This window comes from Vitis vinifera, chromosome 7 (genome assembly GCF_030704535.1).
Source record: "Vitis vinifera cultivar Pinot Noir 40024 chromosome 7, ASM3070453v1".
Taxonomy (NCBI): domain Eukaryota; kingdom Viridiplantae; phylum Streptophyta; class Magnoliopsida; order Vitales; family Vitaceae; genus Vitis; species Vitis vinifera.
This window is the reverse complement of record NC_081811.1, coordinates 29,536,163-29,562,720: the sequence shown is the minus strand read 5'-3', so window position 1 is coordinate 29,562,720 and position 26,558 is coordinate 29,536,163. Positions and strand designations below refer to the sequence as shown.

At 32.2% G+C, this 26,558-nt stretch overlaps 1 protein-coding gene and 1 long non-coding RNA gene across 2 annotated transcripts; one reads left to right on the top strand and one right to left on the bottom strand.

Moving 5' to 3' along the window:
- Window positions 1-510: 510 nt before the first annotated feature.
- Window positions 511-14,882, bottom strand: LOC100264509 (beta-galactosidase 6). The gene is made up of 18 exons (XM_010654633.3): window positions 14,718-14,882; window positions 14,319-14,414; window positions 14,117-14,229; window positions 13,960-14,026; window positions 12,659-12,751; window positions 12,419-12,562; window positions 12,167-12,261; window positions 11,754-11,859; window positions 11,479-11,563; window positions 11,275-11,393; window positions 11,010-11,174; window positions 5,636-5,817; window positions 5,366-5,457; window positions 4,903-5,012; window positions 4,692-4,799; window positions 4,450-4,557; window positions 4,095-4,240; window positions 511-919 (listed from the first exon to the last, which is right to left on the bottom strand). Exons 1-18 carry the CDS (start codon window positions 14,880-14,882, stop codon window positions 745-747), a joined length of 2,169 nt encoding a protein of 722 aa, XP_010652935.1. The 3' UTR covers window positions 511-744.
- Window positions 12,475-15,111, top strand: LOC132254109 (uncharacterized). The gene is made up of 2 exons (XR_009466275.1): window positions 12,475-12,572; window positions 13,035-15,111. It is a non-coding gene; the product is annotated as an uncharacterized LOC132254109 (long non-coding RNA).
- Window positions 15,112-26,558: the final 11,447 nt, after the last annotated feature.

Here is a 26,558-nt window from a genome sequence, read left to right as displayed (position 1 = left end):
CATTGGTGGTGAACCCTGCATGGCTGCATGGATCCTGAAAATTTGTATTATCTCATTTAAATTGTTCTAACTAGGGTCCAACAATCCATTATGGTTGACATGTATGGTGATATTTTTGAAGTTCAAATTTTATTGGTGTGGAGTTGTGTCCTTTACATGATGATGTGTTTCTTATATAAGAAAATGTGCTGAATAGTGTAGCAATTGGATGGGGAGGGGGTGGAGCTTGTTGCAAGATAATGGTTATGCTCTCATGGTAGTCTTATTCCATGTTTCAAAGTGGTGTTTTTTTATATGGCTTTTTCTCAGTTTTTTGGGCTTGAGAGAGTAATTGTTGAATATCTTAAACTTTTATTAGGAAGTAATCAAGGTGATTATATTGATTATCATTCAAAGCGTGAGGTTGCACATAAATCAAGTCTTGTGAAAACATTATTTCCTTTTGGTACAGGACATGTTATTAACATGCAGTGAAAAGAAAGTGCAAAATGTTCATTATGAGACCCTGTATAGAACTATTTTTTCTTTATAAATGTACGATAATAAATAACATTAAATACATGTTACCGGTCTTTATTGATATATTTAGAATAAGCAAGTAGCAAGATAGATACTCACATTATCAATTATTATTCCTTGGTCAATGGGTTGACTGCTTCCCAATAACTAGCTCCAAGGCTTGTAAAAGAAATTTAAAGACGATCCTTTTAGGATGAAACTAAATCTCAACTTTGTGCATGCATATTATTCACTTTGCACCCTTTGTTTTTCTTGAGGAAGGTGATGGTATAAAACATGATCAGGTAAATCAGTACGTGAAATAGTTTCTAAGGAAATGTGAAGAGGATCTCCGTTGGCTTCTTCAAGCAAAACTAAAAGGTTTTCAGATGTTTTGAGGAAGGCACGAGGCACATGGTACCTAAGAAAAAAAGTGGCTACAGTAAGTAATAAAATAAGATGAAGTTTTGTTATTCTCAATCATATTCACTATATGTGTGTGTGTCTATATGCATGTATATAATAATATCTCTCTCTAATACCCACATAGAGATACAAACACATAGTGTTTGTGTGTGTATTAGAGATAACTTATTTTTATCAGTTTCCAAACTTATTTGTACTTTTTTCTGGGCATATGGTGGGTAAAAAAAAAGCAAAAAACAAAATTCTACTCACATTTGAGTGAACATATGAATTTAATCTTAGATAAGCAAAATTTCGAATCCTTTACTTAACATGGAAAATGGGAGAACTGCAAGCAAGATAATAGTGTTTTTGAAAATTTCAAATCAAGAAAATTCGCATTAGAGACACTGACAGATACAGTTTTTAAAAGGACTTGAAGGTGTGATTTGGCTGGTAGAGGCTGAGTTGACAATTGAAGTGCATACCTTCATGTGGAAAATTCGCATAATTTTATTGAGGGCTTCTGGGTTAAAAAGAGGAATGATGTGGGGGTCGAGGTATCCCATTTGTTATTTGCAAATGATACTCTCATTTTTTGTGATGCAAGCAAGGAAAACTTGGAGTACTTGAGCTAGGTTTTTATGTGGTTCAACGCTTGTTCGGGTCTCAAGATTAATTTGGAGAAAAGTGAATTGATTCCCGTTGGAGAGGTTCCAAATTTGGAGGAGTTTGCTGAGGTGTTAGGTTGTAAGATGGGTTCTCTTCCATCCACTTACTTAGGCCTCCCCTTGGGTGCTCCTTACAAGTCTAGTAGGGTATGGGAAGGTGTGGAGGAACGGTTCAAAAAATGGCTTGCTTTGTGGAAAAGACATTATCTATTAAAAGGTGGAAGACAAACGTTGATTAAGAGCACTTTATCTAGTTTAGCCATTTACTTTATGTCCCTATTTGTTATCCCTAAAAGAGTGGCGGCTAAATTGGAAAAAATTCAAAGAGATTTCCTGTGGGGAGGAGGGGAGTTGGAGAAAGAGTCTCATTTGGTTAATTGGTCTATTGTGTGTTTGGAGAAGCACAATGGGGGTTTGGGTTTTAAAAACCTCTCTCTCTTCAATAAGGCACTTTTGGGTAAATGGTTTTGGAGATTTGTGATGGAAAGAAACCTTCTTGGAAACAGGTAATTGTTGGTAAGTATGGGATTTAGGAGGGGGAGTGGTGCACAAATGAGGTGAGAGGGAGGTATGGTGTAGGAGTATGGAAGGCAATTAGACATGGTTGGGAGGACTTCAAAGATAAAACAAGACTTCAGGTTGGTTTAGGGAATTGGGTAAAATTCTGGAAAGATGGATAGTGTGGTGATATGTCATTGAGGGATGAGTTCTCGGGTCTTTATGCTATGGCTTCCTTTAAGGATGCTTGATTGGTAGATGTTTGAGATGGGGGTAGTTAGGGACCGAGGTTTATTAGACAATTCAATGATTGGGAGTTAGAGGAGGTAGATGCCTTATTCAGGAGGTTGCATAGCTACTACTCCATCATTTTGGATACTTTTGATGCCATGGTTTGGTTGGAGACTAAGGATGGTGGTTTTTCAATTCTGTCCTTTTACTCCTCTCTGGCAAGTAGGAGAGTGGAGCCTTTCCTGCACGGTACAGTGTGGAACTCTTTGGCCCTATTAGAGCTAGTTTTTTTTTTTTTGCTTGGGAGGCAACTTGGGCTAAGATTTTGACATAGGATCAACTTAGAAGGAAGGTTTGGAGGATGCCAAACAGATGCTACATATGCAAGGCTGAAGAGGATACGGGAGATCATTTACTTTTGCATTGTCTAAAAGCAAGTACATTGTGGCAGTTGGTTTGTGCCCTTTTTCATATTCAATGGGTGATGCACTCTTCCATGAGGAGGGTGATTCTAAGTTGGAATGGTGTCCCGATTGGCAAGAAAAGGAAAAAGGTTTGGAAAAGTGCTCCTCTTTGCATTTTTGGTCCATTTGGAGGGAATGAAATAGGAGAGCTTTTGAGGATAAGGAATGCTTAGATCAAACTTTTAAAAGTTCTTTTTTGTACTTATTTTGGGATTGGGTTAGAGTTTACATGGAGGATAGTATTACTTCTTTGATAGATTTTGTGGATTGGTTAGGTTCCCCTTAGGGTGCGTTTGTGTTATTGCTCCTATTGGTTTTTGTATATGTATACGTCCTGTATACCTTTTCTTTAATACAACACCTGTTTTACTTATCAGAAAAAAAAAAAGGAATTTTGAGTTTTTAACAGGAGCTAGCATGAGGAATATTAAGTATGGGAATCCATAGTTTTCTTTTCTCTTGGTAATCCTAAGCAAAGCTTTTAAAAGGCTATTTGCAAAGGTGCAGAAAGTTAGGTCAACTTGTAGCGTATTGTGGCTAAGAGGACCTTCAATTTCTTATCTCCTGTTTTCAATGTTCTATATTTCTAATTTTTTTAGGGCCTTTTTTTTTTTTAGAACTCAATGATTTCAGATGCATTCATCAATGAATTAAGGCTCCTTCTAGACTGGAACTTTTCATCAATGAATTGAGGCTCCTTTAAAACTGAAGCTTACACCTAGGAAAATGATTGGGAGTTGGAAAATGTGTAACTTGGTGGATTTGGTCATGGATTTGGGGTGCAAGCTTCTGCAGTTTGTTGTTAGCTTATTTGAGTGCTTTGATGTTCCTTTTTGAATTATCTTTGCTTTGTAGTTTGGGCCTTGTTGGTAGTGTATTGCTTAGATGCTTATTCAATTAAGGGGCTTTGCTCTCATGGTGAAGAACTTGGTCAAAAAAGGGACAAAATTCTGAGACCTGATGCTACAAATATCTTCAGTTCCATCTGAAAGGAGACGGCGCTGAGAACAAATTGAGGAGTAGACTTAGGAGCTGTTTTGATGGGTTTGAGGGAAACTAAATTTTTTTAAAGCGGCTTGACATTTTAAATCAGAGACCAGTAGATTTTTTGGTGGTAATCCCAAAAGGTGATTTATTGTCATAGAGAGGATGAATGAATTTTATACCCCTCCAAAGCTTGTGTAGCTTGAGGGAGCATTTTTTTTTTTTTTTTTGTCTAATTATTTGTTTCTTTTTCCCCTTGAGTTATTCTCCTTACTTTTCTCATTCTCGTAGTTAATTTTGGTTTCCAAAAAAATGATACTGACTAGAAAAAATAGTTACTTACAGTGTTTGTGAAGGATCCCCTTTAGAGTTGTGGAACGACACCCAATAGCGACCAATGCTTTGTCCGTTTACCCAGGCTTCACCTTTCCCCATTGTGCTAAGATTTAAGGCAACTGGGTCATCTCCCGAAGGTGTATTAAATACAATCTGTCAAATTTATCTTTTTATGAGCTTGAGGATATGAATAATCAAACAACAAAAAACACCGATAGAGACTTACATTAAAACAATTTGATTAGAAAAGTAACATAAAGAAAAAAAAAAAAAAAAAACCATGAGACCTGACCCAACTTTTTAAGAATTACTTTTGTTTCAGAAGTCATTGCTCATTATTTGTGAAGAGCCAACTTGTATACCTTATACCAAGTGAGGGGTTGATTGGTGGAGATTTCAGTTTTCCTCCACTCAACATTACTCAAATTTTCTTCTTTGTATATATGCAACTTCTCCCCTGATAGTCCAACCTGCAATGAATCAATTCAAATCGTACAACTTAGTTTTTATTTTTCATCCTTCAATGCATTTCCTTTTAGAGACAGCCCAATAATGGCAAAGTGTTGAATTGGTATATAAATACTTCTAGATAGAAGACTTCAACCTGATATCCCCATGTGTAGTTAGCAAAATCATAAATCCCTTTCTCAGTGCACTGAATTTCAACTCTTGTCAATCCTGCAAACCTACTCTCAAGATAAGCTCCCGAATCCTTCATGCAACCATGGACACAGAAGTTTCAATTAATGTTATAAGTAAATGTAATCTACAAAAAAAGAAATTGAAAATAGAAAGGTATGACATGAAGATGTTACCGGAAATCCAACCATTACGCTGAGTATGGAAATGTTGTTCATCTCATTGTTTAATGAAATTGGACTCTTGAAGGTGAAACCCTTCATATCATGACTTCCGTGCGTAGCTCCTAAGGACACAACATATTTGATTGTCAAAAGTGCTAAAATGGGGAGTTGAATTTGTCATTTGTCTGAACTATTTTAGTAAATTTAAACATCTTATGATAAAAACTAAAGTACATATACAAACCCCAATAAATTATAAGTACCTATCTTCTTCTTTATAAGTTTTCTAATTGAAGTTTCTTTGGTCTGTACACATCCTTTCATATGTATTATTATCATTTTCCCAACTCTATGGTTAAGCCTTAATTAACATATGCTAGATATATTGGGTAGATGACATTCTTATAACATTACATTAGGTTTGTAATGCTGTTTTCCCAAATCCCATGGATTAATAAGAATAATTGAAGCTTACCCACATATATGTTGTTGACAAAAGCGTGCACGGCATGTGCAAGAGACTCAATATGAAGTAGGGGTTCAGTGCAAGATGAATTTGGTTGAAATCTACACTTCCAAGTGATGTTAGAAACAGAAATAGTAAACGGACTCTTACTAGTAGTAAATACAGTTACTGATTGTAAAATTAATTTTATTGATTTAAAGAAGATGAACTTTACTGTATCCTAATGTGTGTCTGTATGTTTAACTCTTGCATAAAATGCAGCCAAAGAGAGGAGCATACCTAAAAGTATACCATAGATAATCAGATTCATCTTTAGTCATATTCATGTGCTCTAGTATCATATTTGATTTTAGTGATGTATCCAAGAAGTTTGGGATGGCATCTTTGTATTCTTCCCATCTATCAACTGCATCAAATGATTGGCTTGATGTTGCAATTCTCTCGTTATATCCTGTATTTATCTGTGCATAAGACGAAAGAAAATGCTTTACATGAAACATTCTGATATGAAAAAAGGTATGAAATATTCACTTGATTTTTACTATAATAACAAACTTGTAAAAAACTATATATATATATATAAGTTTTTCGAACAAGCTTTAGTTATTAGATTAAAAATTTAAAACTATCCCACATGCCCTTGCATGCAGCACAAAATTTAGTGGGAAAACCTAAATTTAACCAAATGAATTTCACATTACTTTTATATTGAATTATAATTAATTCATCATGTGAATTGCTTATGCCTTTGTGAAATTGGTCTCTAACTTGGGTTGTTTGCAACTCCCTTGCTACTGGGAAAGGCTTCATAGGATCATCTGTCATGCTAGTGCACGTTTGCATTAAGATATATATTGTCAAACAGTATTATGAAACGGATATGAATTCAAGGTTTTTGTTAGTGCATTTTTTTTCTTTTAGTTCACATACCTTGATATTTAATAATTTTAAAGCTAAAGGAACATGACACAATCTATGGACATGTGGTCTTCAACTTGTAGTCTTGCAGTGAATGTGATCAACCTGTTTCACAATAGTCAGTTTGGTGGCTTTCTTTTTCCTTCCATTAGTATAATGATATATAAAAATGCTCCAGTGTGTACTATGATGCTTCATGATTTAAGAACAAAGAGGCTTGGATGAACGACTGTGATGCATGTATAACTATCCAAAAAAAAAAAAAAAAAAGGAAAAAAAGACTCTGTGGCTTGAGTTTCATGTTGACTATCCAAAGGGTGAGCTAATCTGCACTATAAATGGGCCCAAAATATCAGAGCAATGTCCTTTATATTTGCCAACCTTACACACACATTCTACCATCTACCATTTCAAAAAATGAATTTGAGTATTGATATTAAATATTCTTTTATGAACATATTTCTTAACACATTAGAACTCTGTCTTGATGCTCAATTTTCTGATTTAATTTTCCAAGGAAAGGAAAGCTTAATTAAAGAAAGGGGAACCAACCAAGGACCATGTAACAACTAATCAGAAAATTTAAAGCATTCTACCCAAGTACAATTTATAAATCTAAAAAATAAGTGGGTGCTCTATGATTTGCTTCAAAGTAAATTGTTTAATGATCTTTGTTAACTAATAAATTGGTAGAGGTCTCTGTGGTAAGCCTAATAAAGTAAAATCTACCATATTAAATCCAAAAAATGTTTAAGAAAGACTATTCTGTGGTTCTACAAAGTAGGTAAATAATAATGAACGACCGATCTAAGTAAGGATTTCGACCGTTGATTAGATTATAGTCAAGTTATTTTACTATTTTTAATCAAAACCTCCCTTAACATCTGACTAGCCCATTCATCAAAAGTTGATATAACATGTACTTCAATTTGAACGAGGCTTTTACAATTAACTTTGCATGTTAGTAAACCATTTATGCTACATGTTTTGCCAAGTCCTATATGTAAATAAATGAATAGCACAATTGCAATTCTGATTTGCTTGTAGTAAATCTTGGAGGAAGATAATATTTTAACTTGTAAAATAGTTATTCTGGAATTATTTTTAGTATAGAAAGTTCTTAATTGTACAATTTGTTAACTTCTGTTGGTACTTTCTGAATTTGAGGTTTTCTTCTGTTTCAAATGTTTACACTTTCTATTTTATATGCTATATTCTAATGAGTAAAAAAGAGAAAGCATCAATAATGGGCTGGGGAACCAATATAAGAGTAAAATTGAGGATTTCATCCAAATGATATAATTTTCCTTTCCTCTTATAACCCCTAATTCAAGCTCAAGGATATAAAACTATGTCCAACATGAGTCTAAATCTGCTACAATGAAATAGAAAATCAATAATTTGTTCTTTTTCTTTTTCTGGACATAGATGTGGGTTATTTATCTTACTAATAATAGGCTTGTTCTGTACATCCCATTCCTAAACCTTTTTCATGACATATGTTCAACTCTAGAGATAGACTTTGAAGTGTCCTTGTGACACTGCATTGGACTAGTGAGACTAGAGATAGATCTCACGTGAGTGTGATTCTGGTCAGGAATGGAGCATGACTCTTTCCATGGAAATGCTAAGTTTGTATGTCTTTTGGCAGCCTATTTGAGTCCAAACCTTTGGGACTCCTTAGAAGGTTAAAGACATCCTAACTTGTAATGCCACTAAGCACTAAAGCAAGATTATACTTAAACAAAAATCGTAAGCTAATGTGATAAATATCCCTTACAGGGTGCCTAGGAAACAGGTACGGCAGAGCCCCAACTGCACATGCAGTAAGTCAACGGGGAATTTCCTGCCTTGTAAAGTCATCACATCCTTTCCTCTGGAAATAGAAGAAAAACAAAGACATTGTCCTCCTTTAGAAACCCAAACTGACTCGTCTTTTCATTCATGTCAAGTGAGAGTTCCTTGTGATTGAGGTGGATACAAAGAATTCCCACATAATTGTGGTACTAAGGTCATTTACTAGGGTTGGTCAGGCTGATGAGGTAGATACAGGAGGGAAGATTACCTGAACCAGAATGCTATGAAATGGAGGAGTTGAATAAAGAAAAAGAGAGAGAGAAAAATGGAAGAATAGGACAGAAGAAGAATAAGAAGGGGTCAGTTATGAGGAGGGATCTGAGTTTCTAACTTACAATCAATCGAAGTGAGTGCTTTGTGGTCAAAGAATTCAATTATTAGAAATACATAGATTGTCACTGCAGAAGATTCTCAACAAAGAAAATGTTCCCACATACAACTCCTGGAGAGTTCCTGAATCTTGTAGGCAGACTGTCTAGACTGATGACCTTTTAATAGGCAAAAGACTCTTACAAGATGGGTTGGACATATTACAGTTAAAATGTAAAGGCATGATCATTGCTCATAACCCATTGTTCAATCCTCATGCTTGTTCTTGGAACATTGGAGAGATTGGGAGTGGACAAATGCCACAGGCACCCAAATGAATGATATTAAGAGCTTTTGACATATCAAAGCTAGATATTATAGTTATGATTTCATGTTCCAAGTATTGAATATCCTATCCATTGTTGAGTTTTTTCCTGGACCTCCTTGACCTCCTTGAATCAATTTAGCTAGAGCAGTCCCTTTTGGCCTACGTTGTTTAATTGCATATTTTACTTAGTGGACTCTGCTAGTGGTACTTCTGGCTAGCCATCACTCTTTGGCTAATCATAAATTGATGTAGACTAGAATTGCTGGTAGCTATTGTCATGCTTTTCAGTTCACGTGTGTGGTTAATGTTCCCAAAAAAACAACCTGATCTAGAATCCCAAGTTTTCTCAGTGAGGTTTAATGCGGTTCATAGTTATATGGGCTATAGGCAAAAAATTATGGATGAATGGCTGTGGAATTTCTGAACTTATCAGAAAAGTAGGCTATGAGCAGCCATGTGTTAAGGCTCCAAGCTGTTTCCCATCTTTTTCTTCTCCTTTCTGGTAAAACCCTTTACTTCAACTATGATCTTGAGGATAAAATCACGAGTATGACATATGAATTTGACGGTGAACTTGATCTCAACCTAATAGATCTTGAAATGGAGAATTGTTCTTGAAGAAGCACCAAAAAATCCAAAACAATGGCGGGACCCATGAAAATTGGATCTAACTGAATTTTGACTAGACTATAAAAGAAAGCATAAATGATCAATGTTGAAGATCATTACAGTTATCGAATATTATCATAGTTGTAATATGCAGCTGTAGAAGATATATAGCTGTAATATACAACCGTATAAGTTGTACGGTTGTGTGTGCAGCTGTGTATATATATATAGTTATGTGTATATGTATGTATATAATCCTTGATTTGTAGGGATTCCTCCTTATTCTTTCTTCTTTATTCTTTCTTTTCTGTTGTTGTGTGTATATTTCATTGGTTGTATACTTTCAAGATATGAGTAAGAAATACAATTTTTCTTCACATGGTATCAGAGCCAAATTAAGCTGCTCAGGGTTTCTAATTTTTTCAGCCTTCATCATTGATTTTCCAGCCTTCATTGCTGGTTTTTTTCAAAAACCTGGAGAATTTTGGTTTTTTTGGCAGAACTTCTGCTTCATTTTCTTGTTGTGGCCTTCATTGCTGCAATCATTTCTCAACCTCTTATTTGATTTCTTCCACTTTAGCCAAAAAAAATGTCTGAGATTTTAGAATCTGCTAATCAGCATGTTTCTAGTCCAACATCAACATATGATGTCATCAACACTACAACAGGAGAATTGCAGAATATTCAACTAGGTTTACATCTCAATGGCAAAAATTATTTGAAGTGGTCTTTGTTTGTTCAAACCTTTTTGAAAGGGAAGGGAAACTGAGTCATCTTCTTAGGAGAAGACTGAAACCAAAGGACTCAAAGTTTGTTGCATGGGATGAAGAAGATTCCATGATGATGTCCTAATTATGAAATTTGATGATGCTAGAAGTTAGTGATACTTGCACGTTTTTTACAACAATAAAGGAAATTTGGGACTCCTGCAGTAGACCTATTCTAAAGTCTGAGATGCTGCATAAATCTATGAGATTAAGACAAGGATCTCATTAACCAAACAAGGTAATTGCTCGATCATTGAATATGCCCAAATTCTACAAAACTTATGGCAAGAGTTGGACCATTATCAGTATATTGAGATGAAGTGCAGTGATGATGCAACCCTTCTTAAAAATTTTATGGAAAAAGAGAGGATTTACACCTTTCTTGCTAGATTGAACATTGAGTTCGATCCTGTTCAAGTACAAGTGTTAGGAAAGGAAGAAGTTCCTTCACTCAATGAAACAATTGCCATAATTCATGGGGAAGGACAAAGAGGGGTTATGATGGAGCCTTAATCGATAGATAGTTTAGCCTTGGTTACAAAAGATGCAAATCCCAAAGTTATAAAATCAAACCAGCAGCAGTCAAATGCATATAAAAAAATCTGTCATACATGATTGAAGAAAAAGACTAAAAGAAGGCAAAAAGGTCAAAACAGGTTCTGGTAGTTCCATAGTTGACTGCTTTTAGATCTTTTACTTTTGGCCTGTTTGGCCTTGATTCTAAATCATGGGAAAGTGATTAAGAAACAAAAATGCAGAGATCCTAAACATTGATTATTACTTTACCCAATGGACCTTAATTCTCTATTTCATGGTTTAACTGTTACTCGTATTTAGAGGTAGAAACTATTACACTAGAACATACCTTTGCAGTGTTAAAAATCACGTTTTTACAGTCTGGTAGGATACTTATCGACTTTGGAAGCAGTTCAATTGATACATTCTGAAATAGGACAGTAGAGTTATTTCCTTCGTCGTTGTTTACTAGAAATGCAACACATCCTCCCATTTCTTCTTGAAAAACATATGCCTGTATTGGAATAAACAGATAATTTTCTCTACTTACACATTATATGTTAGATCAATAACACTTTTAATAGTTATAAAAATTAGTAAATATAAGAAATCACCTCTTGAAGTTGACCTAATGAGATATTGCTTTGCACTCCATTTAACAAAGGTGTAGAGCAAAGTGTTATTGCTGCATGCAACTCCTTGAGATGGCCCCATTTTGGTTGTCTAATTAAACCTACATTTGTGTTTAATTAAATGGTTTACTTTTTATTTTGGTTGTCCAAAAAATGCAGGATTTGATAAAAATGATCTCCACTCACCATATTCATCAAGAGGAGCTTGATCATAATAACTTGTTTTGATATATGCTGAGCTTGCTCTTCCAAAATTAGTTCCTCCATGATACTATAGAATAAAAATGTTACTCATGCTATAATGGTTTGTTAAAACAATTCTTTCCATAATCAAAATGATATGTGGAAGTTATGTTATAATAGTGGAGAATTCATATGGAAACTGACAATATAAATTACAATCCCTTTCAACACATAATGAAGTTTCTCATAAAGTAGGTCTTACTGCTAGATAAACTTACCATGTAATAATTTACATAGCTTCCATTTCTTGCAATAAAAAGTGCAACATGAAATGCTATGTCTTCAGCAGATCTTAGGTATGTTTCTCCCCCGAACACCTCATAGCTTTAAAAGAGTTGCACAGTTAGTTCAATTAAGGCAAGTGAACTTTCAAGATTTTGTAGCAAAAATAAAAATATATTTCAAGACGAGTAAAGTAAGATGCAACATAAATAGCAAGAATTAGTTTAGTAAAGAAATTTAGTTAGTTTTGATTGTTGGAAGATTAGTAAGGAGAAAATTCTCTCTCTCTCTCTCTCTCTCTCTCTCTCACTGTTTTCTTTTCCTTTATGTTGGTGTAATTTCCTTTATGTTGTAGTAATTGTGTCTCTTCTTTCCAAAAACAGAATGTAAAGATAAAATTAAAGCATACAAAGATGTCCAATTCTCTGTCCACATAGATGGCTTATTTGGAGAGTTGGGTCCTGTGAAAGTTTGTCCACATCTCATCCCATTGCATGTATTGATCTGCAAATTGAAAATTTGACAAACTGAAATCTTTAGGCCATTGAAAGATTGATGCCATTTCACAACACATGAAATGAAAAGGTCTAAAATAAGTGGTGAACTACATTCCTAACTTGTGCTGAAACCTTGATTCCTTTTGCTAGCAGAGTGAACTAACCACAGGATCAGGAGCATCGCTTTGCTTGCACATCACCCATGGTACACCAGTTTGGAGCTCAACTGCCATTTTAGCCGCCCAACGGACATATGAAGGTCCTTTCTCATTAAATGCTGCTTCAATATTTTGATATTCATTCTCAATCTATAAGAAGGTAAAGTTGTAAAGTCTTATTACCACTTCATTGGGTTGAATATTCCTTTAAGAGAACTGATGATATTACTAAGGTCATTTCCTTACCTGTGACAATATTATTGGTCCTCCTTGTGATGCATATAAACCTTCTGATTTCATCAAGTTCACTATTTTTGTGGTAAAATTTTGCATGTAAAACTACAAAAAATAAAAAATAAAAATAAATGACTAGCATCCCTGAGTCTGAAATCAAAAGAAATGCTTGGATTTTTACTGCATTGCGGCTTGCTTATCTAGGCTATTCATAAATAAAATATGAAGCAAAAAGAAACAGAAAGAAAAAAAACGAAAAAATCTATTGTCAACTCGTTACCTTCATACAAATAAATCTTGTGTAGTCCACCTACTTGTTTTTTTTTTTTTTTTTCCTGTTTTTTCCTTTTTCTAATTAATAATTTCTACAATATTTTTTGTTTTGCAGTCAAGGTGGTTAAAGTAGGTGAACCAAGAATTGGTTCCTCTTACCTAGGTTAGCCTCAAGTCCCTCTTATTAAAATTAAGTACCCAAATTGGTTCCTCTTACACAGGTTAACCTCAAGTCCTTGTTATTAAAATCAAGAACACAATATAATGTTTGAACTTTTGTAGGATGAACCACCAGCGAAAAATTTTAATGAATTTATCCATCTATCTATATGTCACCCCAAGTTTTTTCACACTGCATTGTTTACAAGCCTTCTAAGCCCCATGAGATGCACAAGCAACAAAGCGCACACACAACACAACAATTGTAGGGAAAAAACCTCAATTGCATTAAGTCTCTTAAGTAACTAGAAGATATTGCCAAGACCTTTTGTGAACAGGACTTGTATAATTATTTGATAAGTTCATGTAAAGAATGGCTTGATAATACACTAATAAATGGATCATCGAGAACATCAAATTTAGGTTTGATATCAAAAAACCTCAATTGCATTAAGTCTCTTAAGTAACTAGAAGATATTGCCAAGACCTTTTGTGAACAGGACTTGTACAATTATTTGATGAGTTCATGCAAAGAATGGCTTGGAAATACACACTAATAAATGGATCATCGAGAACATCAAATCTAGGTTTGATATCAATCCATTAACTAGCCATCACCCACTTGATCGATGCAATAAAAAAGGGCTTAAGTTCCAACAATACAGGATTTAATCTAGTTATCTGGATCTGTCATGTAATTTATTGGTCAAACACTTACTACTGTGTGCCTTATATTCTAGAACATTATGGCATGAAAGTTGATAGTTGTATTTAGTGTCTATTAATTTTTACATTGATAAAGAGAGAGTTATAATGGTGTGAGGGTTCTATGGACAATGTCAAAAGCATCATGTAATGTTGTAATGAAGAAATATTCATACCTTGAAGGGTTCATTATCAGTCCTATAAACAATGCCATGAACATCATGTAACCAAAATGGAAGCCCACTGCATAACCAGAAATCGAACAAAAAATTCAGTCACTTTTTTATTTAAGTGTGGAGTGGTGGGCCTATATGATAACGGTCTCATACCCACCCATAACTCCATTCACTCTCAATGAAGGGTCCTATCCTAAGACAAGCGTAGAGTCCCTGAGCTTGGATTTCCTTGATGAACTTCGCCAGATCATATCTTCCATTGAAATCATACTGCGGGTTTAACATCAATTCAGAAGCATTAATATATATGGGAGAGATGGGCAGGGGTGGGTGCGTGTTGGTACTTAGCAGTTACTGACCTGACCAGGTTGTGGCTCATGACGGTTCCAAAACACATAGGTCTGAATCACATCTACCCCTCCTTCCTTGGCTTTGGCTATTAGTGACGCCCACATCTGCACACCATTTCCGCATTTTTAACTGATAAAAGACAACGTACAAGACCTAGATTTGGCTAGTGTATTTTCAGATTGGGCAAAGACTTCTCTATCTGTTTATCCTTTGGGGGAGTCTTGACCCTTGAGAAGCTGCATGCGTGTGCTTGGTCCATTAAATTTCTAATGCTACATCTTACAAAACAGTGGCCATCTTTCCATCAAATGCTATGTTGTTAGCTGGGTGAAAGCAACAAAACAGTGGCACCCAAAAGTAGTAGGAAAAAACAAAGTTATGAATTGAGAAAGAAAAGCTGTAAATACCTGGGGAGTGCTGCGAGGATAGTGAATAGAACCAGAAAAGAGAATTTTTCTGTGGCCATCTATGATAAGTGACCTTCCATCATACGTGACTTGTGCTCCCCTAGCCTTGAATGTCGCCACCCCGGCTACCACCACCACCACCACCCAATACACCCAATGCAACATGGATGTCCTATATGTAGCTTGTGAGATATCAGAAGAAGAGGGAGAGGGAGATGGTTATATATCTTATGCTCTCAAGGTTGGTAGAGAGGGTAATGGGATTGAGGTTTTGCTTTGCTGGTAGACATGGGTAGATAATGTGATTGACTCCTTTTGGGATACCTGTTTTTCCTCTATTGGTTCTTTTTTTTTTTTTTTTTTTTTTTTGAAGCAATGTCACTTTTTAATTATGCCTAAATATCAATTGTAAATTATGCCTAAATTAAATGCCAAATAGAGCATTTTATCAAGAGTTTCAATGAGAAATGGATAGAAAAAGTTATGTGATAAATATGAAGATAAATTGAGCATGTTCAAATTCACCATATATACTGATTATGTGTGCTTGTCACATAGGATTTTTCATCAATTTTGAAGAAAAATTTCAACAAATGATATATTTGGCATTTAGATATAGATTATGGTTGATATAATTAAAAAAAAAAAAGGCTTAGGAAGACATGAATATTTATAATAATGATATTTGACAAAATTTTTCCTTTTTTTTGTTGAGAATTTGTTTTGAAAACAAATTTAAGGTGTTTTTGAATTTTTTTTTTTATAAAAATGTTTATAGAGATTAAGTGGAAAAAACTTATTTTTATATAGGGGTCTTGAAAAATTGTTTTTAAAAATTATTATAAAACCGTTTTTGAAAACATTACTCAATAGGTCTTATAAGCAATTAGAATAGTTTTAGAAAAATGTCAAAAACTTTATGAATTATTTTTACTCCATATGCATTAATCAAATTTTTTAGGAAAAAGTGGATTTTGACTCACTAATTTAAAAAATATAGAAAAAACAATTCAAAATAGTTTTATCTTTGTCAATTTAAAAACATTTTAAAATAGATACACTTTTTTATAAATCAGATAATCATTTTCTAAAATGGCTTTTTAACTTGCTTCATTAATTACACCAATGGAAAAAAAAATGTGCAGCGAGAATTAATTTGAGAAGAATAAAATAAGAAATTTTAAAAATTGAAAATACAATTAAAACTAAAAAAAAAAAAAAATTAAAGTTAAATATATAGATAGTGAGAGAAATAGCTCGAAATACAAGAAGAATCAATATTTTATATTTTAAAATTTTAATTTTTTTGGGTTTTAATTGTATTTAATTTTTAAGTATTTGGTTTTATTTTATTTAATTTTTAAGTATTTGGTTTTATTTTATTTTATTTTTAAATATTTTAGTTTTAATTGTATTTAATTTTTAAGTTTTTGGTTTTATTTTTAAGTTTTTTGGTTTTACTTGTATTTAATTTTTACATATTTTAGTTATAATTGTAATTTTAAAATTTTAAAATTCTAATTTTATTATTGATTTCAGATGATAAAATTTTTATTTAATTTTATTAAAAGAATGAGAAGATAAGTAGATTTATATAATATAGGATATAAAATCATTATTAATTAGGAAACTAGAAGATTTTATTTATTACTTAAGGGAGAATTTTTCTATAATGATTTGTATTTCATATTATATAATAAAAAATTTATAATATATTTATTTGTAAGTTAATTTTATCAAATTAAAATGATAAATTATTTTTTTGATAAACTTATTTAATATTATCAAGTAAAACGGTATTTCATAAAATAATTATATAACTTATGAAAAAATTAATGTATTTTAAAATATTTTTAAATAGATAATGATAAAACTGATTTATAAATATTTGAATTCTTTTTTAAATATTTTTTCAAATTAGTGAGTCAAAATCCAATTTTCTCGGTTTCTTGTAGTCATATATTGAAGCATTTGAATTTTATTTTAGAAAATAGTACAATTACAAGAAAATAGAAAGGTCAAAATGACATAAAATTTCAATATTATTTTTATAGAACATGCATTGAAAATAGGTAGGCTTTGAATGAAAATAAAAATCAAATAAAAATCAGAGCCTTGTTTTCCATGAGATGGTGATGGTTGAACAGCAAGACATCATCTTGGCGTGGCTGAGGTGCCAAGCTTCTCCCACTATCTACGGTATTCATTTTAATTTTATAAACTTTCCAAACAAGATTGTCTTTGAAAGAGAGACCACATAATACTTACTTAAAAATGGGAAAATAAAAGGTCTTATTTAAGTTTGGTCAAGTTTTTAAAAATTGTCCTAAAAAATATCACTTAAGGGTGGCCTGTTTGGCCGTTGTTGTTAAGAACAGTTTTATATTCTTCATAACAAAAAATTAGGAAATCACAAGTTAGATGATCAAAAACTGTTTTTTTTTTGCATTTAAAAAATAAAAAATATGATTTTTTTTTATATATTATCTTTTAATTATTTTCTACTGTATTAATTTGTTTTCTAAGGATTGTTTTGAAAAATGATAATATAAATAAAAAATCATTTAAATTTTTTTTAAAAAAAATAGTTACCAAATAAACCCTATTCATTTTTTAATAGTGTTTTACTTTAAAATTTAAATATAAAAATAGTTTTTTTCAACTTATTCTATTTTTATATAATATTCTTTAAAAACATTTGCAAAAAAAAAATTGAAAATACCTTTAAGTTATATTAAAAATTTGTCAAATATGATTTAAATTAGAGAGCCATTTTCAAGAATAATTACCAAGAAATACAACCTTACAAAGAAACAACCAATGAGTCACATGTTCTTCGCACCTAACCCAATTTTCAAAGGCCAAGAAGTAATTTGATTCTTCCTTTTTTTTAAAAAAAAAAAGTTATGTGCCATGTGTATACTATACCCCACTCCATCCATCAACCAGGAAATCTTAGATGAAGTCCATAGGTGTTGGGAGAAAGAAGCCTTCTCTTTCCATTTATTGCCATTTTTTTTCTATATTAATATTATAAATAATATCCATTTACAAAAAAAAGAAAGAAAGAAATCAAATAACAGAGACTTCACACATAAACCTTCAAGATTCTCATACCATTATTGTCATTTTATATGCATATGGTTACAATCAAGAGTAAAAGTGCGTTTAGGAGTGATTCTCAAAAACGTTTCTAGCATTTTTAACATTTGAATGATAAAATTTTTTAAATATTAGAAATATTAAAAGTGTTTTATAGAATCATTATCAAACGAGCTCTAAGTTTGGTAGTGATTTTAGGAAGCTATTATAATTTTTTTAACACTTGAAATTTTTTATATTTAAGTGTTAGAAAAACTAAAACCGTTTCCTAAAATCACTGTCAAACACACTCAGAGAATATATGTGCGATATAGCAGTATGAGGATTAGTATTTATCATCTTAAATTGATCAGAAGGCCAAGTTTATTCTTTTAAAAGAGGATAATGAAAAATAACTTAAAAATAATAATTTTAAAAGAAATTGCATTATATCTATGGTTTGAAATATGGGTAAATACGGATATATCGGTACTTCGATTTTACAGATATATCTGAAATATCGGTAGATATTTTGAAAAAAATATCGCTAAGGTGAAAATTATTCAAAATTTATGAAAATTTTGAATACTAATTTAACATTCTTATTAGCAACAACCAATTTAAATAAATAGTCTTGAAAAAATTTTCTCATAAAAATTTACTAAGAATACCAAAATACTTTTCTTTAGGTTTTAACACTTATTTTGGTAACTTTCTTAATTATAAATTATCTATCATGATTTCCAAAATTAACTTATTTTCTTTAAGTAAGAATTTTATGCAAAATATGAAAAATGTTACTTTATAAAGATTTAAAAAAATAAGAGTTTTTCCTTAAAGGAAATATTTTATTCTTAGAGATCTCAAATATTTGAGAAGATTTTAAATAAAATTAAAATATATAAAAATTTATTTAAAAAAGAAAAGAAAACTCTTAATCATTTTCCAATTTATTTTTTCTTAAAATAAAATTTTATAACCATGCACATTCTAACTTAAATAAGTTTTCCAATTTTAAAAAATGCATAAAAATTTATTTCCAATTAAGAATACCAAAATATCGTAAGGCCACATATGCAATTAATCAAGATAACATATAATAAAAACAAGGGAATAATAAAAGAAAAAATTCATAGGGCCTTTAGGGATCCAGTTGCATATTTGGTAATTAAATATGGATAAAATCCAAATTACCAAAATAGCACTACAACCAAATATTAGGGTTAGTAAAAATTGAAAAACCCTAAAAGACCTGATTGCCACAAAAAATGAGCCTAAGAAGAGGCCCAAAAAAATGAGCCCAAACAACTAAAGGCAATTGGACCCATATGTAATCTTGTAATAGCATGATTTTTTACGCGACATTGATTCAATTAGCCATAACTCCCTCGTTTCAACTCCGAATTGCAATCCGTTTGAAGCTTTGGATTCCTAATTTCCTAATATTCAAAACCTCCTGTGTGACTTGCCCCAATAAACTCACTTCAAATAGTCCCAATTTTGACTCAAAGTTTATGTCACTATGCTATCATGCACTTTGCATAGCCTTGTTTTAATCAACCATATCACTCTCGTTTCAACTCTAAATAGTGATCCGTTTGAAGTTTTGGATTCTTGAATTCCGAAGATTTAAAACCATGTGGCTTGCCCTAAGAAACTATTGGGAGGTAGTCCCAATTTTGAGTTTATTTCTTACGAAGCCAAACCACAAAGCAATCACCAATGAAAAAACAAGCATCGAATGTGCTTTTTTTATCCTCAATATTTTTGGCTCAATCAACATCGGAATATCCAACAATCACAAGAGAAAAATCATAGGGATACCACAAACCATAATCAAGAATCCCATTTATATATTGAATAATCCTTTGAACAGTTGTTAAGTGTGACTTTTTGGGATTTGCTTGGTACCTAGCACAGGCTCCAACACTAAAGGATATATCAAGACGACTCATTATGAGTATAGTAAGCTTCCTATCATATCCCGATAGAGTTTTTTCTCAACATCTTTTCCAAATGCATCCTTACTAAGCTTAGTGGTAGTGCTCATAGGTGTCCTAGAGTGTTTGGTGGATTTGGACTAAATTTGTTCACTAACTCCCTATCATATTTGGATTGAGAAAGAAAGATTTCATCTTTTAGTTGTCTAATCTAAAATCCTAGGAAGAAGGTTAGTTCACCAACCATGCTCTTTTCAAATTTAGTCTTCATCTCTTCAACAAAATCAAGGGCAAGGTCACTAGAGGTAACTCCAAAAACTATATCATCAACATAAATCTAAGTCACTAACAACTCATCATTTGACCTATCAATAAACAAGGTTTTATCAACCCCCATCTCTCAAACTTTTTCTCCAAAAGATAGGTCATGAGCCTCTCATACCAAACTCTAGGAGCTTACTTTAATCCATAAAGAGATTTATTTAACCTATAGACATGAGTGAGGAATTTTGAATCCTCAAAACCCTTAGGTTGCTCAACATAAACCTCTTTACTTAGAATCCCATTTAGAAATGCATTTTTGACATTCATTTGGTAAAGTTTTATCCTCAAGGAGTATGCTATTGCCAAAAGTATCCTAATTGATTCTAATCTTGCTACAAACACAAATTTTTCTTCATAATCAATCTCCTCTATCCATGAGTGTCCTTGGGCAACCAATTTTGCTTTATTTCTCACAATGACCCCATTTTCCTCTTATTTGTTCTTTAAAATCCATTTGTTTTTTACCTATAACATGTTTTTCTTTAGGCCTAGAGACTAAGTACCACACATCATTCTTAGTGAATTGATTTAACTCTTCTTGGAATGTGGTAGTCCAAGATTCAACACCTACAGCTCCCTCCACATTCTTTGGCTCCAATTGGGAGGTGTAGCATATAAGACCCATCTCATTTAGCCTTGATTGTCTCCTAGTAACTACAAGTTCATTAACATTACCTATTACATTTGAGATTGGGTGGTTCTTAGGCAATCTAAATCTATGTTTTTTCCTCATTTCTTCAAAAGTGTCATCTAGAGGTACAATATCATCCTTATTAGGATCCATGTCTCTTTCAAGGATATCATTAGGATTATCTTTTGTGATCTCCAAATCTTTAGGGTTATCCTCAATTGAATCCTGGATTAAACTTTGACTCTCAATTATATCTTGATCATACCAAGTATCATTTATGACCACATTAGAGGATTTTTGGATGACTTGTGAACTTTGATTATAAACCTTATAAGCCTTACTAGTAGAAGAATTGCCTAGAAAGATACCTACATTAGATTTTACATCAAACTTTCTAAGGTTTTTCCTATCCCTAAGTATATAGCACTCAATGCCAAAAGTCCTAAAGTATTTAAGATTAGGTTTTTTCCCTGTCCACAATTCACAAGATGTTCTTTGTTCTAAGCCTAAGAAAAACCCTATTGGCAGTATAGCATGTTGTATTTATAACTTCTACCCAAAATTGCATAAGGGTGTTATGCATATGAATCATTACCCTAGCCATTTTTTGTAACATTATGTTCTTTTTTTCAACCACTTCATTATGTTGAGGAGTTCTAGGGGTTGAAAACTCATGTTTGATCTCTTTAGACTTGGAAAAGAGGTCAACATCCATATTGTCAAACTCTCTCCCCTTATCACTCCTAATCTTTACAATTGGATGACCTATTTCCACTTGTTTTCTATTGAATAAATACTTTAAGTTCTCCATGGCCTTTGATTTCTCCTTAAGAAAACTCACAAAGAAGTATCTTGAAAAATCACCCACAACCACAAGGACATATCTTTTGCCACCTCTACTTTCAAGCTACATTGAACTCATAAGATCCATGTGAAGCAAGTTTAACAATCTAGTGGTCCTTATCCCCTTAACATTTTTAAGTGAACTCTTAGTTTGTTTATCTTTTATGCACTCTCCACAAATGGGTTTAGGTTCACCACTAAGTCTAATAATACCTCTAAATTTTTTAGTGTACACTAAGTGTACAAGGTCCCTATAGTTTATATGATCTAGCCTTTTATGCCAAAGCTTAATAGGATCTAGCTTTGCCCTATTACACACAAAAGGCATTCTAGATTTAGGGTTTATAGCATAACAATTATCAATTGTCCCATGTCCTATGATAACTGCTTTTCCTACTTTATTGACTACCTCGCATAAGTCTTGGAGAAAAAATTCACCCTATGGTCCTTGTTACATATTTGACTAACGCTAAGGAGGTTTGCTTTGAGTCTATCTACATAGGGAACTCCATCTAATTTAGGATAACCAGGGATAGATATACTTCCCTTGCTTGCACACGAACTAAGCTCCCATCCCCAAAAACAACTGTCTCACCATTATAATTCTCAAGAATGTGAAAAAGATTTTGTCTCCAATCACATGTCTTAAGTAGCCACTATCAAAGCACCACTCACTAGAAGATTTAACTTTAAAAACATTAAACACAACTTGACATTTAGCCCTATCATTTCTCAACTAGACTTGTTTATCCTAAGTGGTGACTTAAAGGAACTAGGCTAACTTCTAGGCTCTTGATTAGTTTTATTCCCTTTCCTATTGTTCAATATGTTATTTTTAAGAGAGTTAAAACATTTTATTAGCCTATTCATTTGAGATTCAAACCTTTCTAGGAATTTAGTATAGCATCTAAACTAAGAGTGTACAGGTTTCTTATAGTGTGTGCATAGTATTGTCTTTTTAGGAGATGTTGTTTGGTTAGGGGTTTCATCTTTACCTCTAACAAACACAATTTCTCCATGAGAGGGAGTTTCATCTTTGTTGATATACCCTAAACATCTTTTATCACCATGGGTTTTGCATTTATCAAGTATTTCATTAATCACTTTAGTTCTAAGATGAAAAATTTCATTCACAGATGAAGAAGGCTTATTACTTTTGATCTCTTAAGTTAGAGCATTATTCTTTTCAAGGAAAAAATGACGATCAAGCTCAAGAAATCTAATTTTCTCAAGTAAATTAGTTTTTTCTACATTAAGCATATCAATCTTGTTTTTATGAGCTTCAAGAATATCATGATATTTTAAATAACTCTCAATTAGCTTTTCATACTCAACAACAAGATTCCTTAAGAATTCATCCCTCTTCATCAATAAACTCATCATCACTATCACAATCACTATCATACACAAATTCCACAAATGCAATAAAAGCTAAGAAGTCATTAGGATTGTACATTTCATCTTCAGAAGTTGTGAAAACACTCTTTTCAAAGTCTGTGTCACTTCATGTTTCTTGTATAGACATTTTGATATCTTTGGGGCTATGACGATCATTAGCAAAGTGTCCCAAACCTCCGTAGTTAAAGTAGCAAATTTTCTTACCTTTGGAGGAACCTTGTCCTTTGTCATTCAAAGACTTTTCAATGTTTGTTCATTTGTTCTCTTTCCTTTTCCAGATTCTTGGTTTTTGTAAAACCTTATGTTAAATTTCATGACCTTTATTTATTCTTTAGCCATACATGCCAATTCATCCCTAGTGATATCATATGACATTTAAATATCTTTATCCTCATTCTTAGAGGCCTTAAAAGTAGAATCTTTAGGCTTTTGAGAACTAGGTAGGGTCATCTCATAAGTTTGTATGGAGTCTAGAAGTTCATCAACTCTCATGGAATCGATGTACTTGCTCTTCTCTATGGCAGTTATTTTAGGTCTAAATCTCTCTAGTAGAGATTTAAATATTTTTTCTAACTACCTTTGAATTTGGAATAGGTTCTCCAAGGTTAAAAAAACAATTAACAATGCTACTTAATTCAAAATAAAATGAAGAAAAGTTTTTATTTTCATGCATCCTAATATTCTCAAATTTAGTGGCAAACATTTGCAATTTAGAGATTTTTACACTAGTCATACCTTCATGAGTGACTTGAAGAAAATCCTATGTTTCCTTTGCACGTTTACAATTTTCTATCCTACAAAACTCATCTATACAAACTCCATTAAAAATACTAAATAAAGCCCTAACATTGACTTCACTCTCTTTATTGTCGACTTTGTCCCATTTGTGTTTAGGTTTCAATTCTCTTGTTGATCTTCCTTGAGCATCAAGAATCAATGGGGGTCCCCATCCATATTCAACTGAATTTCATACTCTTTCACCTTGCATTGTAAGGAAAAACATCTTTCTTGCTTTCAAATGGGAGTAGTTTTCCCATCAAAGTAGGATAGACTATTCAAAGGAGCACCACTTTTAGATTGTTCCATATCAAACTTACAAGATCAATAAAAATTTGATTATTGAACAATATAATCAATAAAAATTAGTTTTTTAAGCAATAGGATAAATAATCAATTTGTTATCTCGCTCTGATACCAATTAAAAAACCAAAAGTCCAATAGGAAACACTTAGAGATGGGATGAATGGGTGATTTAAAATTTTTTAATAAAAATTTATATGTTATACTCAATTCTTTTACCTTACAAGATGTTAGGGATGATTTATTTTTATCAATTATAGGCAATTCAAACAAAATATAAAATATAAAATATAAAATATATAAACAATGAGATATAAGATTTTTTACGTAGAAAACCCCTATACAAACTGTAGAGATAAAAAACCACGAGGTCTAAGACCTACTAATCTAAATCCATTATACGAAATCAAGTTGCACAAATTTACCTAGCTATTTTACCTTAAAGACTTACTCTCCAATACTTACAACTTGATTCATGTTTGTGATGCAGTAACCCTTGGTTGCTCTAGTGGATCACTTCAACCTAGCCAAAGGAAGGAAAGTCTTCAAACCAATATTTAATGATCTAATTATTGAATGAGAGATTAGAAATGGTGTGACACTTTAGGCTTTCTCTTTAGAGAATATGTGATCTTCTTTCAATCATTTAACGATCTCTAACCCTCAAGGAGTTAATGGAGAGGTATTTATAGGCAAAAACCCTAAGAGTTTTGGTTTTGAAAGAGTTCTAAATCATGTTTACATGAAAATCTCAACAAAATCTGCATGACCACTCGAGCCAACTCACCCACCGTTTGAACGCCTCGGGCACTTGAGCGGTATGGCTCGCTTGAGCGGTCTTGAGCGCTTGAGCACTCCAGGCCATTTGAGCTGTCCTACCATGTTACAAAAAGTCAATTTTGAAACCTTTTAAGTTTAAAACAAAATCAATCCTCTAAATACCTCAATATAGCCTAATTTGCCACAAGTCAAACCTCTTTAGACATACCATGACTTCCCAATTAGACGAACAACAACCCCTAATTTTCAATGGAAAGCAAGTCATTATCTAAAAAGACTTCTATTGCTAAACATAAATAGGACCAAAATTGCCAACATAAAAACAAGATTTAGGTGGTGTTTGTTTTTTTTACTTAATTTTAAATAGAACCTTAATGCTTAATAGTATTAAATATTAGGTTCTTTGTTTTTGTAGTATTTTATTTCTATTAAGTATTAAAAAGTAAAAAAAAATCAATATGTTATTTTTTCTATTTAGAAAAAGCTAAATATTTTGACTTTTTCTATTCAGTAAAAAGTTTATAATAAGTCATAAAAAAGTAGAAAAACAAATAACCTAAATTCTAAAAACAAATTGCTTTGAGCAAAAAGCCAAAAAAACAAACACCCTCTTAATGTCCTAACAAGTTTAATATATTAAGATATAAAAAAAGGCTTTTAAGGTAGATGTGTTTTTATCGGTCCACTCTTATGCTAAGCCTACAAAAGAGCAAAAGAACAAAAGAGAAGAAAACCTACCTATGACTCTAATCATCTATGAAAACTATAATTTCATATTTACCCTTTTATTTTCATAAGTTGTACCTTAAAAAACAAAGAATGATGACCAATGGGTCACTATCTTCTAATTGAAATTTATTCTCTATCAAAGGATTGCCTATTTGTGTTTCATCATCCACTGGTTTATTGCATTCCAAGCCTCCCTCCTATTGTCCTTTCAACCTCCCTCTTATTGTCCTTCCATGCCATCCTTCATGTAACTTTTGTACTGACCGCACTAAACACCTAAAATTGTGAAAAAACACAACTCCTTAGTGACATGAACACAAGTACAAATGATCAACTTTCCCTATTAACCTCATATATATATATATATATATATATATATATATACAACAATTAGTAATATATTTTTTCTTCAATAACCAATATAACATGCATATTTTCTTTTCATTTTCTTCTATTTTCCTAACAGCCAAAAACCCCTTTTAACATTAACACTTCTTTTTGCCTCACTAAGTAAGCCCAACAGCCACATGCCCTCAATTCAAATCAAATCCAAGGCCAACTTGATCTAAAAATAATTTAGAATCAAAATATAACAATTTAAATTACAAGACTATCAAAATCTTGATTTTGCATATCAAAGGTTCATTTTAAGAATGAACTTTTTGTAATTTTTGGAAAGCATATGTCAGGAATGATTCGTGAAGAGGTTGTTTCGAAAATAGGAACTTATAGATCGATATATTTATATGAACTCATTTTTTTTGTTAGGAATTATTTCCAAATCCAAAAATTTTTTCCTTTTATTTCTTGGTAAGGATTTTTATGTGAAATTGAAAAGGATTTTGAGCTCAAATTACATTTTAACTACATATCATCATGTTTCACAAATAGAGAGAAAAATGTACACAAAGAGTCAAATTTCATCAACCAATTGATATACAATTAACTAACAATATTACAAAAAAATAAACAAAACCTACCAATTTATGAACAATTGATAAACAAATAAAAAGATAAAATAATTCAATAGTATTT

What these genes read in the sequence shown, in the direction of transcription:
- LOC100264509 (XM_010654633.3), bottom strand. Translation starts at nt 14,882, where the DNA reads ATGTTGCATTGGGTGTATTGGGTGGTGGTGGTGGTGGTAGCCGGGGTG. An exon ending in TATCTATGGTATACTTTTAG is followed by an intron (nt 5,458 to 5,635) that starts GTATGCTCCTCT and finishes TTGGAAGTGTAG; the next exon opens with ATTTCAACCAAATTCATCTT. An exon ending in GGGGATCCTTCACAAACACT is followed by an intron (nt 920 to 4,094) that starts GTAAGTAACTAT and finishes TTTTTTTCTTAG; the next exon opens with GTACCATGTGCCTCGTGCCT.